At 43.1% G+C, this 13027-nt stretch overlaps 1 protein-coding gene across 2 annotated transcripts in view; it reads left to right on the top strand.

Annotated features, from left to right (window-relative positions):
- The window catches only part of RREB1 (ras responsive element binding protein 1), a 79303-nt gene extending 66593 nt beyond the window's left edge, over positions 1-12710 (top strand). The window contains exons 10-11 of one of the 2 annotated variants that reach the window (XM_008934487.4): positions 5177-5923; positions 8941-12710. In XM_008934487.4, coding sequence (XP_008932735.1) covers positions 5177-5923; positions 8941-9446 — 1253 coding nt within the window. In that variant the 3' untranslated portion in view covers positions 9447-12710. The remainder of the gene's footprint in view (positions 1-5176; positions 5924-8940) is intronic. The other variant, XM_018077643.2, reaches the window with a different exon arrangement.
- The last annotated feature ends 317 nt before the right edge of the window (positions 12711-13027 follow it).

Below are 13027 nucleotides of genomic sequence, written 5' to 3'. Positions count from 1 at the left end.
AAGATGTTTTCCAGTTCGTGGGTGGAAGTAGAAACAGAGTTATGTGAGTGGTTCCAGAAAATGCCAAATTTGCTAGAACTGCTACCACCTAGTGGTGGCTGCCTCCATTGTAAAATATAAGACTAACTGGAGTTATTTCAGTTAATGTAGGGAAAATATTATATCATCAGTTCATCTGACTGATAATGCCAGCTGTTTGTACAATATCCATTTCCGGTGCTCTATCTGCTCCAGTTTTGAGGATTATTTATGTGATGTGTTTCCTAACACTTCTCTTGGGATGTCAGGAATGTTTGTCAATAAACACTTGCTTTAGCCACAAAATAGTTTTCATTACACCCTGTTTAATCTAATAACTCCTTAGCATCTCAGGCTCTACTGCCTATTCCAGTGTATTTCCATGAAAACAGAAAACCAAGGGAAAAAGTCAAACCAGCAATCTCCCCACCTTGATCTGCATCTTCCCTTTAGCTGAAATTTTCCACATTTGGCATCTCTCTTCGTCATTTGGTTTGTGTATGCAGGAAAGCAGTTTCCTCCTCTTTCTTTTTCTTACCACCTATAAAAGATTAAGCAGATTCTTCTGACTGGGCTGACCAAAGACTGCAACTTGAATTGTAAATACACTTTAGCAAAACAGTCTTTTCTTTCCACAGTTTGAAGGAAAAATTATTTTGGCTACAACTATACAGTGGTTTCTTTCATGCAAGCAGAAAAGTTTTTAGATTCTCAGATTGAGTCCTTGAGGTTTTGCTTATGAATACATCTCATGAGAAGTTCTTTTTTTCCCAGGAGCTGATGAGGCAGCAGCTGAGTTACCAGTGGTTGTTTTGTGTTGCCTTCTTCCGTACATGCTTACCTCCCAGCTCTTCTCCTCTCTCTTCCTTACCTTGTGCATCTTTTTTGACTCTGCTCTCAGAATTGGCATCATCAAATAGCGTCACCTTCTTATTGTCATTTTGAAGGAGTGACACAAACTGGTTGTCCATGACAAGGTAACGTATTCTGCTCCCACAGTTGCTGAAGAAGTGGTGGTAAGTGGGAGCCTTGGCAAGTGGACTTCTCCACTCTTGTCCTCTTGATTCACCAAGTGTAAATATGTGTGGGTAACAAATGGACCAGAAAGCATTTTACAGCCTTAGTAAGTGAAAGATGTGAAAGGGCCGAAAGAAACGGCAGGCCTTTCGCATGCATCCTGTTTCCTTCACTGGCTGGAATCATGTGACTGCTCTGCAACATAAATCAGCAAAATTCTGGATATGATATTCCATCTGAGAGGAGCTTGGCCTCGTTGGGGGATGTTTGCCCAGATCTGAAGGCTCAGTCAAAATCCTCCTCCTTGTGTAAGATACAAGCCTGTTGGAGTTCTATGACCAGTAGGGTTTCTGTTGCTGCAGATAGACATGTAAGTGGGAAAAAAACTTAGTGTAGGCCAGGCCTAACCTCTGCTGGAGGGGACGAAGCAGCTGCCAGTGCAGGACTACCCTTGCAGCTATCCTTTGCACTGCAGGAGAAATCCCACACCAGACCTGACACAATTGTCTTCACAACTGTTTACCACACACCTTCACAGCTCCCCTGCTGCTATTCCAGTCCATCGGAAGCAGAGCTGAGCTGATTCTCACCCATCCCCAGACAACCAAAATTTGTGCAGAGCAGCTCACTTTTTCACCAGCTGCAAAACTAACTGCATGGGTTGGGGATAACTACAGAGAGCTCAGCTAGTGAGGAACTACCACTTTACATGAGGTACATGCATGAAGTTTCGTAAGGGGCCTGTGACACTCCTTCTTGACAAAGCAGACAGCACGTCTGGTTTGTGCAGGTAAGAAGGAAGAGTGCTCCCCCAAGCATGAACACATGTCAACATGTTCCTGGCTACATCGCTACCTGAATTTTGAATGTCTTCCTTCAGGGGCGCTGGGCCAGCTTCAGAAGAGAAAACCTGTGTACATCTGTTTTCCCAGGATCTGCAGTGGTCTGTGCCCTTTGTGAAGCACATTGTTTAAACAAGAGTTCGTTTTTCTTGATGTCAACTTCATCTGTTTGCCTGTGCTAGTAAGGCAACATCACTTACCTGTGGACCACCTATCCCTTGAAACGTTATCCCTTGTGCAGGAAAATGCAATTGCAGGCCAGCCATGGGAAGGGGCCCAGGGCACAGAGGAGAGGCAAGGAGGAGACAGAGTTCGAGTACAGTTCACTGAAGAATGAGTATACTATAAGAAAAATAATATATTTTTGGAAATACTGGAAGCAGAAGAAGAAAAAGGGAAAAATTGGAAAATCATACATAATATATGACATGTTGAATGTAAAAGTTGGGACTTTTGTATTGAGAGTTTTAAGACATACTGGTTTTGGCTTGCTCTTGAGTGATTCCAGTGGATATTCTCACTTTGCTCATGATATTTCCTTTTGAAAAACCAGGAAAAAACTTACTCTTCATCCATTGTCTTCTGTTGGGTCAGTAAAGAGTTACAGAATATCTCTCTGGGTACAATAAAAGAGGAGCTTTCTCTCATCTCAGTTTCCTTGTGCTCTTCACTCATCTCCATCCTAACAGCTCACATGGTTTCCTGCCCCATTCCCTAATGAACTCCCTCTATGCTGTGCTTGCAGCCTTTCTTTGGCCTAACACACATCCCGTCAGGGGAGCATTTCCTGGCCTTGGGGGGATGAGACAGGGCAGCCCATATCTGCCAGGAGGTGCCTCTCACTTTGCTGAGGGGGAGCAGTGATGGCAAGGGTATAGCACCTGGTTTAGGTGCTTTCTGTTGATGTCACTTCAAGGTCTTCATGCCTCAGATCCACTTTGCTGTCCTATTTTTGTCTCTGTCCATCTTCCACTGGCAACCAAAGGCAGCTGTGTTGTTTCCCTTCCCTCCTGCCCCTAACCTGAAGGGAGCATGATTACAGGATCACTTTAGTGCAACATAAACCTGTGCTCTGTTGAGAAAGACCCTGTATGAACATTAGGGCCATGCAAGGGCTGGGGTGGGAGTGGGTAGCCAAGGAAAGACAAAGATCCTTCCCGCAGCAGCAGGGAGTCACATCTTTTGCCTTTAATCCTTCCTTTCATCCCTGCTCATGGGCCAAAGTGAGACACTGCTGGGAGAGCCAGATGTGCTTGTGGAAGAAGACAGCAGGCAGGAACCCATGGCCATGCTTCCTTTTTAAACATCTTCCCTGTGTTGATATGGCCTGGGTTTGGCTTCTGGGCTCACTCCCTTCCCTGTACTGCCAGCTGTGAGACCTAGCTACTTACATGTAACCAGGAGCACCATGCATGGGCCTGGCTTCTCAGTCATGCCTGGCTCCCATTTCTCTGGGTCGTGGAGCAGTGCTTCCCCTTAATTATTGTGCATTGGCATTTCAGCTTGATTTTTAGAAGTGACCTCTTTTTTTTTTTTTTTTTTTAATAATAGCTATTTTTTTTCTTTTTTTTTGCTTTAATATAACCAAGAGATAATCAGCAAGTCAAAACACAGAATTCAAATGGAGATTCATAGGGCACTTGTAGGTGACCTCTGTTTTCAGATGCCCCCATCCTCAAATTCTCTAGCGTTATACACAGATTATGGCTTGCTTGCGTGTTTTAATGGGCAGATAATTAGATGAGCAATGAACTTTGTGGAAGGCTTTTGTGTAATCCACTGTCTGTGTAAACAGATCTGTTTTGATTAAAAGGTGAGATGATTTTTTTTGACAGGTCACTTCTCCCCCTTCTACCCCCCAAGAAAAAGCATATCAACAATTATGCACTATTAAGTGATTGTTCACTATCACTGGAAACACTGCTGCACTTTGACATTTGTTTAATGGCCATTTATTTTCACTACTGCGAGGAGATGGGGTCAGTGCAAGTCATGTTGCAAGATTAGGTTCATACTAATAAGTGCCTGAGAACTATCTTCTTATCTTCTGTCATTACTCTTTTCTTACCAAAAAAACCCTGTGATAGGAAATCTAGGCAATTTGGAGACAAGCAGCATGTTGTACTTTTTCAAACAAAGAACTTAAACTGCTCTTCTAAAGTTTTTAAATCCCTGTAGTTACTCAGCAGCTCTCTGGGCTTGCAGATGAATGTTGAAATGTCTGTTAGGTTGTGGGCTTCCTTGGCTGCATGCTGTCAACAAGAAGGAGGTGGGGTGGAGGAGTTAAAGCAAAGGGAAGTTTCAGCTTTCAGAAAGAACAGCTTGCAAAGTTCGTGTCCTGGAACAGTTGCTGGAAAGTGGCACTGGGGATGCGGTTACTTGCCATGCATCATCATCAGCTTTGGCCTCCAGAGCCAGTCAGTTTATTTCCTATTTACAAGTACACTATTTGTGTAGAGCTTGGAGGGGGTACAGCTCCAGCCCTCTGTCCTCCTTAAGCACCTTATCTGTTTTAATTTTTTGAACATTTGTTATGTCTTCAGCAACGTTAATGCTACAGACCAGTAAGGAAGCAGAGGACATCATTAAGGATCACCTCTTAAGTGATTTTTGCCTTCTTGTTGGGGTAATTGTGAAACAGCAAAGAGTGCTGCCCGTTACTGCCCCTTGGCTTTGTGTTTTGGTTCCAAGTGGCATATCAGAGACCCAGGTGTGGATGAACTTCTGCATCTTTCACTTTTATGGTGTATACCCAAGTTTTTAAACAACTTCTGTGTTACTGCCTGCACTAACCTCTAGCATTTAATTGTACCAGTTGGTTCCTATGAAAAGCATTTCCTGCTACACATAAATTAGTTTGACTAATATGTGGGTGTATATTACTTTGATCTGTGTCCATATTTTTCATACACAAGTTTATTAATAATATATCCATGTGTCTCGGGAACAGTATTTGTGATAGTAGTGACCTCAGCTCTTCTTTGGTGTCTCAGTATTTTGTGTTCTCTGGTAAAAGTGATTATATTTTAAAATGATTTCAAGAAACTGCCAAGATTGTGGGTGTATTTTGGAAAAGAAAGCATTTTGTTACAGATTTTGTATCATCGTGTTAATTGGGTTCTGTGATGTTTTGATCTCTTTTCAGCTTTAAGTTACTGGCCTCGGTCACAGATAAGAGAAACATACGTTTGGATGCTTGATCAGAAGCAATGCTTGTGGGTCCATGTGAGGCCTTTCCGCTGGTAGTTGGGAATTATCAGAGAGCATCCCGCTGAAAGTTTCTCTCTGTTTCCTTGCAGACAGCCAGGCTGATGCAGAGGCGCTAGCTACAGGAAACAAAGTCTTGAACCTGACCTGCTGCGAGAAGGAGCAGTCAGAGGAAATGACAGAGCTACCAGAGAGTGAGTGCGGCCCCAAGGAGGAGCAAAAGGCTGACTCCCTTCTGGCAGAAGAGGATGCTGAAGAAAAAGTGGATGGATATGAAGAGGGCCCTGAGGAAGATTCTGTAAGTAACAAAAGTCTTGACCTCAATTTTGCCAGCAAATTAATGGACTTCAAGCTGGCAGAGAGTGACCAGGGCGCAGGCAGCAGTTCTCAGACTGAAAGGAAACATGCCTGTGACATTTGTGGCAAAACCTTCAAGTTTGCTGGCACTCTTAGCCGTCACAAAAAGGCCCACATTCGTGAGGACAGAAAGGATGAAAGGAGCAGTGAGGATGAAAGCAAAAGCGTTCAGGATGATGCAGGAGCTCCCTCGATGCAGGACTCTGGTCTTGAGCAGGAAGAGTCTCCGTTGGACTTGAAGGTAGTGGAGTCTCCTGTGGACTGTGAGGCAACAGGAAAGGAGAATGAAGAGAGCGAAAGCATCTCTGAGGGGGAAGGCACAGAGAGAAAGTCCACTGAGAAGAGCAGTGATGACAAAAAACCAAAGACTGATGGGGCTAAGAGTACTGCAAAAGCAGACAAAAGAAAGAAAGTCTGTACTGTGTGCAACAAGCGTTTCTGGTCTCTGCAAGATCTGACGCGACATATGCGGTCTCATACAGGTAAGAGGAGGCTTGAGAGCAGAGCAGAACGTGAGCAAGTCTGCCACCAGACTGAGGCATCTGCTCTGTAGGTGCACAGTGGCTGCTAGCACTTGAGGTTGGAGACACTGCTTTTAGTCCTATAGGTATCTGCAAGGTGTCTTCTGTGCCCCAATCCCCCATGCTGCATACAAAGCCTATGGAGAGAGCAGGAATTGCCACCACTGTCTTATCTTCAATTCCCAAACTTTTTCCCAATGCTTGCTTGCAGAGTTTAGAGGTGAGGGCAAGTATGGAGATCCCTGGGAAGTTGTTCTGTCCAGCTTCTGACTCCCTTCTTACCATGCCATGTATATGTGGCTTTACCTCTTCCCAATATTTTGACAAGCAGTGGAGAAACGTGTGAGTATGTGATAAGACTTGATCTCAAGAGTGGAAGTTTAGAGAGAGAGAGATAGCCTGGTTTTGTCTGATTATCTGAGCCTAATATGGGTAACGTGCTGGTGATCTGTGTGACCTGCTGCTTGGGTGAAAGGCAAAGCTACAGTGGGCACTTGGGCAGGGAAGGTGGAACACGGGTAGTAAAACGTTTGTCTGATGACTTGACAGGGCAGTGGGATTGCTTTTTGTGATATACAGATTGCAGCAGTGCCTTGCAAATGAGGTGAAGCTATGAGCCAGCTCAAAGGTGAATTAATCATTCATCCTTATTAATGCATCCTTATTAGTTATGTATTTTACCTGCTGGCGAGCTGCTCTGATGTGGGAAACTAATGTAGTTTGACATTTTGTATCTTTTGAAGGTGCTCTCTGCTGAAGACAAGATCTTCGAGATTAACAAAATATTTGTTCTGTAATTGATAGGAATTTTTAGTAAACAGCACCAAAGAGTAGAGCCTGAACTAGACTGCAACCCTTCTAAATCATAAATATTGACCAATTGAGTGCAAAATTGATCTGTTTTCTTCTGGCATTGAGCCACAAGTAAAACAGGGGACAGGTCCTATTCTTGTTCCTATTTTCATACTAGTGCAGAAGCTTTGGGAAATGTTAATATCTAAACTACTGAGCTTTATCCCCAGATGATGTGTGCCCGTGGAGATTCCCATCCTCTCTGTTTTAATTGCTTTCATTGCATGCTGAGTTATGTGGGCCTTGTCAGGATGTTTCTTTCCTAAATCTTTCTGTTTCTTATTTGACACGGAAGGATGTTTCAGCATAGAATAGATGTGGAATAGGAACTTGAGACAGTGCTTTCTTCAAATTTAATAAATGTAAATACCACCGACCCCCACTGTCAGATCAATGTATTTTCAGACAAGGATTTTGCACCAGTATTGTGGGTTGACTCTCCTCCTTCTCTCCTTCCCCCTTGTTCAGGTTGCACATTACTTATACTTCAGTTTAAGTGTATGGGTTTTTTAAAGATAACTGTAAGGTTTTGGAGTTTGCTTATTCAGAGGAGGAATGTTTGGGACATGCTGAAGTGTGCAAGAAACCTCTGCCTTCCTAACGCACGCCAGTTGAGCTGGAAATTTTTTTCCGTTCTCTCAGTGCAGGCTACTTCCCAGCAAGTAGCTGTGAGATGCTCTGGTGCTGCTGGCCCAAGCGCAGGGTGAGCCACAGTGCTGCATCAGCCACACTCAAGTGCCAGATGGGCAAAGGCTTTTGGCTGAAAATGCTCTGGGAGAGCTCTACCCTCCCTTGATAGCAGGTGCCTGAGCAGAGCACTGGAGAGAAGCATTTCTAAGGAGCATCAGGCTTCCCAGGGACAACGCAATGTACTTGCACATTTAAGCCAGTCCCCTGAAGTTTGTACTGGGTTTTCTTTTAGTGATCCCAAGCATTATTACAAGTGAGTAATGAGCCATAGGTGCCTTGTTCTAATCGTCATTGGCCCAAGATGGTGTCTTGAGGGAATTGCAGCACTGAAAACTCTTTAAGAGGTGTAGTTGGAAAGAGCGGATGGGTTGGGGAGTTGGAGTTGGAAAGGAAAGGATGGGACCTTCAGTCAGGGCCGGCAGCAGTCTGAGGCACTGTGTTTGGTTGGGACTTGAGGCAAATTTTGTCTATGGGGCTGTGGCCGCTTTGTTTTCCAATGAGTTCATGCTTAGGAAAGTATTCAAGCATCTGAGGTGCAAAAAGCAGCTCTGAGATCGCAGCAGTCTACCTGATTACAGCAGAGAATGCCTGCAGATGCTCTGCAGCTCAAGATTGCAAAATAAGAGGAAGAATTTTGTCCTGCAAGTAGCATTTCTGGAATGTCTGAGAAGAGGTTTTTTTAGGGGTTTCACATGTCACAGCTGTCCTAAAGCACTAGTGGGCTGAGGAACACCAGCAGCTCTGTAAATAACATCCCAAGGCAGGCATTTTTCACTTGGTCAGTAAATTTTGACCGCCTCTACCAGGCACATCCCATGTCTCACAAATGTCTGACTAGTCTAGGTCCTTTAGCTGTTCTGTGTCCATTTTGGAACATGGTGATACTGTCTTCTGCTTCACAGAAAGAGGAGGGGCTGTTGTGGCAAGGGTAATTCTTGACAGCCTGTCTTCAACATTGGTGATTAACTTGCACATTTCATCTTCACCCATCTGTCAGCATCTAAGAGAGAGGGAGATGATTTCTCATGTGCTGTTGACCACAGTTACCTGGGCTGTATCCTCATCCTTCCATCCAGAGGTTGACTGAAAACTTCTTCCAGAAAAATTGCACACTAAATTCAACAGGATGCTAATGAGCACCTGGTGCTTATAGTCTTCCTCCCTCCTTAGTTCAGGGCCTTGCCAAGCTTGTAACTGTCTCAAGACACGTAGTTTTGATTTTTCTTTTGTGCCATAGGCAATGTATCTGTATTCCTGCGTGCACTCCATCAGCTAGCTTGCTAGAACAGAAGCAAAATATCAGCATAAATGTGACATTCATGTTTGATATGGGTACTGAATTTACAAAGGGCGGAGCGTTTTACACTGCTTGAAAGAAGAGTTTCAAGGCACATTTGTGACCTTACAGCTGATTTTGTCTTTTAATTTTCTTCTAGGTGAGAGACCTTACAAGTGTCAAACCTGTGAACGGACCTTCACTCTGAAGCACAGCCTGGTTCGTCACCAGCGCATACACCAGAAAGTCAAAAATGCCCGAAACCACGGGAAGGAGAGTGACAAGGAGGAGACCCAGTCGAGGTGTGGAGAAGACAGTGAAAATGAGTCCAATCACAGTGGCGCCAACCCCATCTCAGAAAGCGAGTGCGACTCCGCGGGGGCTGTCGGTAGCCATACACCCCTCATGGGAAGCCGAAATGAGTCCCTGGCTGGCACGGTCATGGATTCCCCCTGCGGAGAGGAGAGGAGCGGCACCTGCCTCATGGAGCCCACCAAGAGCGCACAGAAACAGACCGCAAAAGACCAGGAACCTCGGGGTGGCTCCGAGCACGAGAGGCCCTCAGGTTTCATTCAAGACTTGCTGGAGATGCACAACACACCATCTCCCATGAATCACATCCTTGCCCCTGCAGACAGTGCACCTCAGCTCTTGGGGGTTGAATGACTTGCTAGGAGGTTGGACCCATCCCAGCAGGCAAACTGAAGCCAGCAGAGCAAGGTTTCTGGAGTCTCATTTTGGAAGAGCGACCTACAGCTATGGGGAGAGTATGGCAGACTGGACGCGGTGCCATATGCCTTTCAGTATAATAATGCAAGAGACTACAGTATATACTGATTTGAGTGCCTTACTACTTTATTAGATCTTTTTGGTATTATAGATTTTTTCAAAAATGATTTTAATATTTTAAAGAATTATTTGGAGAGGACCCTTTTTCATTTAAGCATTAATGTTACCTTTTGTATTGGTGTGTGTGAGCTTGTTCTTGTATATCTGTGATAGTCGCTGTGTTTGTTCTCTGAGCTGGAAATGGGGGCAGTGGGGTGGGAGGCCCTTGGATACCACAGCCAATAACTGGAAGAAAAATGATGTGAATTTCATATGAAATAGTCAGAGGAGATACAGAGGAGATGTTGATTTATTGTTTTTTCTCAGTAGATGTTCTTGCATTTGCCACACAGTGGAGCATTAAGCCTGTTCGAGGCCTGAACAACGTGGCAGTTGAAGGTGTTCAAAGTGGTTCAAGCCAAAAGCAATGAATTTCAACCTCATGCTTGTTTCCACTTTTCAGCATTAGAAATGGTCTTCTGAATCCTAGGGGTTTTTTCTGGCCGTCATGAACTGAGCATGTGTACAGAGAAGAGTTACATAGCAACGTAACCTATGGAAATTATGCACCTGCTGTTACATATGTTTGATTTGCTTCAGTATATTATTATTATTATTTTATTATTATTTTATAAATCCATCAGTTCGCTCGTCTCTGCAGTCAGCAGAAACCAATGGGCAATATTTGCCCACAGAGATGCGTAGCGCAGCTTGGATCCCCTCTCCAAGTGTTTTTGACTTAACGCTTTCACCAGCTCCTCCTCCTCCTCCTCCTCCTCCTGCTCCTCCTCTTCCTCCTCCTCCTGTGTTGCAGCTCTTCCACTGTACCTTAAATGAAACCCTTCCTCTGACCAGAGAGTCAAGTGGAGGCCAGCGAGGTATCGTCCCACCTGTGCAGGGGTACATCTCACTCGTGGTGGGGTGTGAGTGTGTGCGTGTGGGTGCGTGTGTGCGTATCAGAGGAGAGGTGTGCGAGGACGGGGCCACGCCAGGCCCCTCCAAGTGCGTGAGAAAGGCACTGCAAGTGCTGGATTAGTCTCGTTGCAATCACATTGGTGATAGCGTGTGTTACTTAAAGAGCAAAGTTATTCCGTCTTCCAGTTGAAAGCAAGAGAGAAATGCGAGCCTTACCCTCATCTTGCTACTGTCACGTTCTAGAGCAAGAAAATACTACTGGTAATAAAACTACAGATATACGACATGTTAAAAATAAATAAAATAAATTAAAAAAAAATTAAATTCTTCCTGAGATTTTGGGGTTAATGCTTGAAGACTTAAGGTGTGTGTCTAAATTTCATATCAGTAATTTAACCCCTTTAATGCTGGCAGCTGGAATTTCTCTGTATGGCTCCTGTTGCCGGCAACAGGTGACACTCTGGCCACCAATATTGAAGGGGTTAAGTGAAATGTATCCTACTGTAGCTGCGCATTTTTAGGAGTGCACAGCATTTTTGTTGTCCTTGTTGTTGTTGTCGTCGTTATTGTTGTTTGTTAATTGTCCTTCAGTCATGACCTCTGGGACAGACAGAGCCATAATAGCATTGCCGGAGCCTCACTGTGCTATTCCACCACTGCAGCCCAGCCCAGCCCAGCCCGCACTGTGACCCTCCCTCCTTCCCCCCGCAGAATTGCTTTTCCTGCTCTCACCAGACATGGAGGAAGAGGGCCTCGAACCCAGTCTATATTATATAATATATATATCTATATATATCTATCTATATATTAAAATTCTCGTAAAATTTCTGGAGACTGAAATCTCACTGTCCAGAATTGAGAGGAAGAGAAGCGTTCTTGAGTAATATTCTTGCAAATAGAATAAGAAAAAATGGTTGAGGTATATGTGATTTCTATTTTTTTGTGGTTGATTTTTTTTTTTTTAATTTTTAAATAGGGATGTTTGAACCAGTTCTGAAACGAAGCTAATGCCAGATATAGATAAACCAATCACAACCAGTGATTCATTTGAAACTCTACCCAGGTGCATTCTACTTAATTAAAACCAGTTCATGCATCCCTTAAATTGTTATTACTATTATAATTATAATTATTATTATTATTATTATTATTTTGGGTATTTTTTGGTTTTTGTCATTTGGTTTTTTTGTTTGTTTATTTTGGGTTTTTTTGTTGTTTTTTTTTTTGCAACTCTCCACACTAAACTGCGCAATACTGTGGGGGAGAAGCCATTACTAAACTATATGCTGCAGAACAATGTAGCAAGTAATTAATTCCCAGCATCCTGCCGGGACATCTGCTAGCAATAATCACTATTGATTTAAAGCTTTATTTAGCCTTTATCTATATCCTAGTAGAGTATAAGGTCTTGCCACATTTTATTGACATTTTTATTAGTTGAGTTTGACTGAGAACTGTTGCTGTTGTTGGGATTTTTTTTTGTTCCCCCTCCTCCCCCAATATTAAACTGTGAAATTTATAATGTGTTTAAACTATGGGTGAATCTTAGGCTTTAGTTTGCATGTTCAGCTAATTTGTCTCTATATGATTTTTGTTTGAATCTTTTTATTTTTTTCCTCTCTCAGGGCTTTTACAAAAAACAAAACAAAACAAAAAAAAAATCTTCTAAAATGCTTTTTCCTGAGTTGCAATGGACTTAACATGGAGATAATTCAATCACTACATTAAGCACTTGACTGTGAAAGCGCAAAGAAAAATAAACAAAGGAAAAAAAAAAGAGAGAACCTTGTTTGAGGCTGTTGTGAAATAACTTTCGGGGGCTATGTGACAGTCTGATTCCATTTTCAGAATGATTCATCATCTTCTCTCTCTCTCTGTGTCTTTTTTTCTCTCTTCTCTCTCTCCACGAAGGAATTTTAATCCTAGTGATTTCATCCCATGCAGGAAACAGTAATAAATGTGTAGAATTCATATTTTTCTAAAGGGAACTTAAACTGCTGCTACGAATTGTGTACAAGACTGGTTTATGCCACATGAACAGAGAATCACACATTTGTTTTGGTACTTTTATTCCTCTTTTTATTCAGTTGTACAGTACTTCCAAATTCAAAATAAAAAGTAAAACTTGTTCTGTATCAAACCATCTAAGCAATAAAATGTTATATTTAAAAATTATAGGTTATGAAATGGACGTGGCTCTTCTTGTGGGTTTGTTGTAACTTGCTCTCAGACTTAGTTCTGCTGGAGGATGATGTACAAGCCAGAGCTTATCTGTGCCAGTAGCATCAGCATTTCTCTTCCTTCGGTTGATCTGAGTTTGAGTTGCAGATGATTGCAGCACTCTGAAAATGCATGTTCCTTTTGACCACCATTTTCTAGTAGTCAAGCCCCTTTGAAATGCTGCTTTTCTCCTGGTGTAGTTCCTCAACAGAGCAGCCGAATACAACAGGAAAGTACTTTGGTGCTGATTTTCCTGCGTAGGTAGGTCAGGGTTCTCTTTCCTT

This window comes from Manacus vitellinus, unplaced genomic scaffold (genome assembly GCF_001715985.3).
Source record: "Manacus vitellinus isolate BGI_N305 unplaced genomic scaffold, ASM171598v3 scaffold_39_pilon, whole genome shotgun sequence".
Classification (NCBI taxonomy): domain Eukaryota; kingdom Metazoa; phylum Chordata; class Aves; order Passeriformes; family Pipridae; genus Manacus; species Manacus vitellinus.
This window is presented reverse-complemented; position numbering and strand designations above follow the sequence as displayed.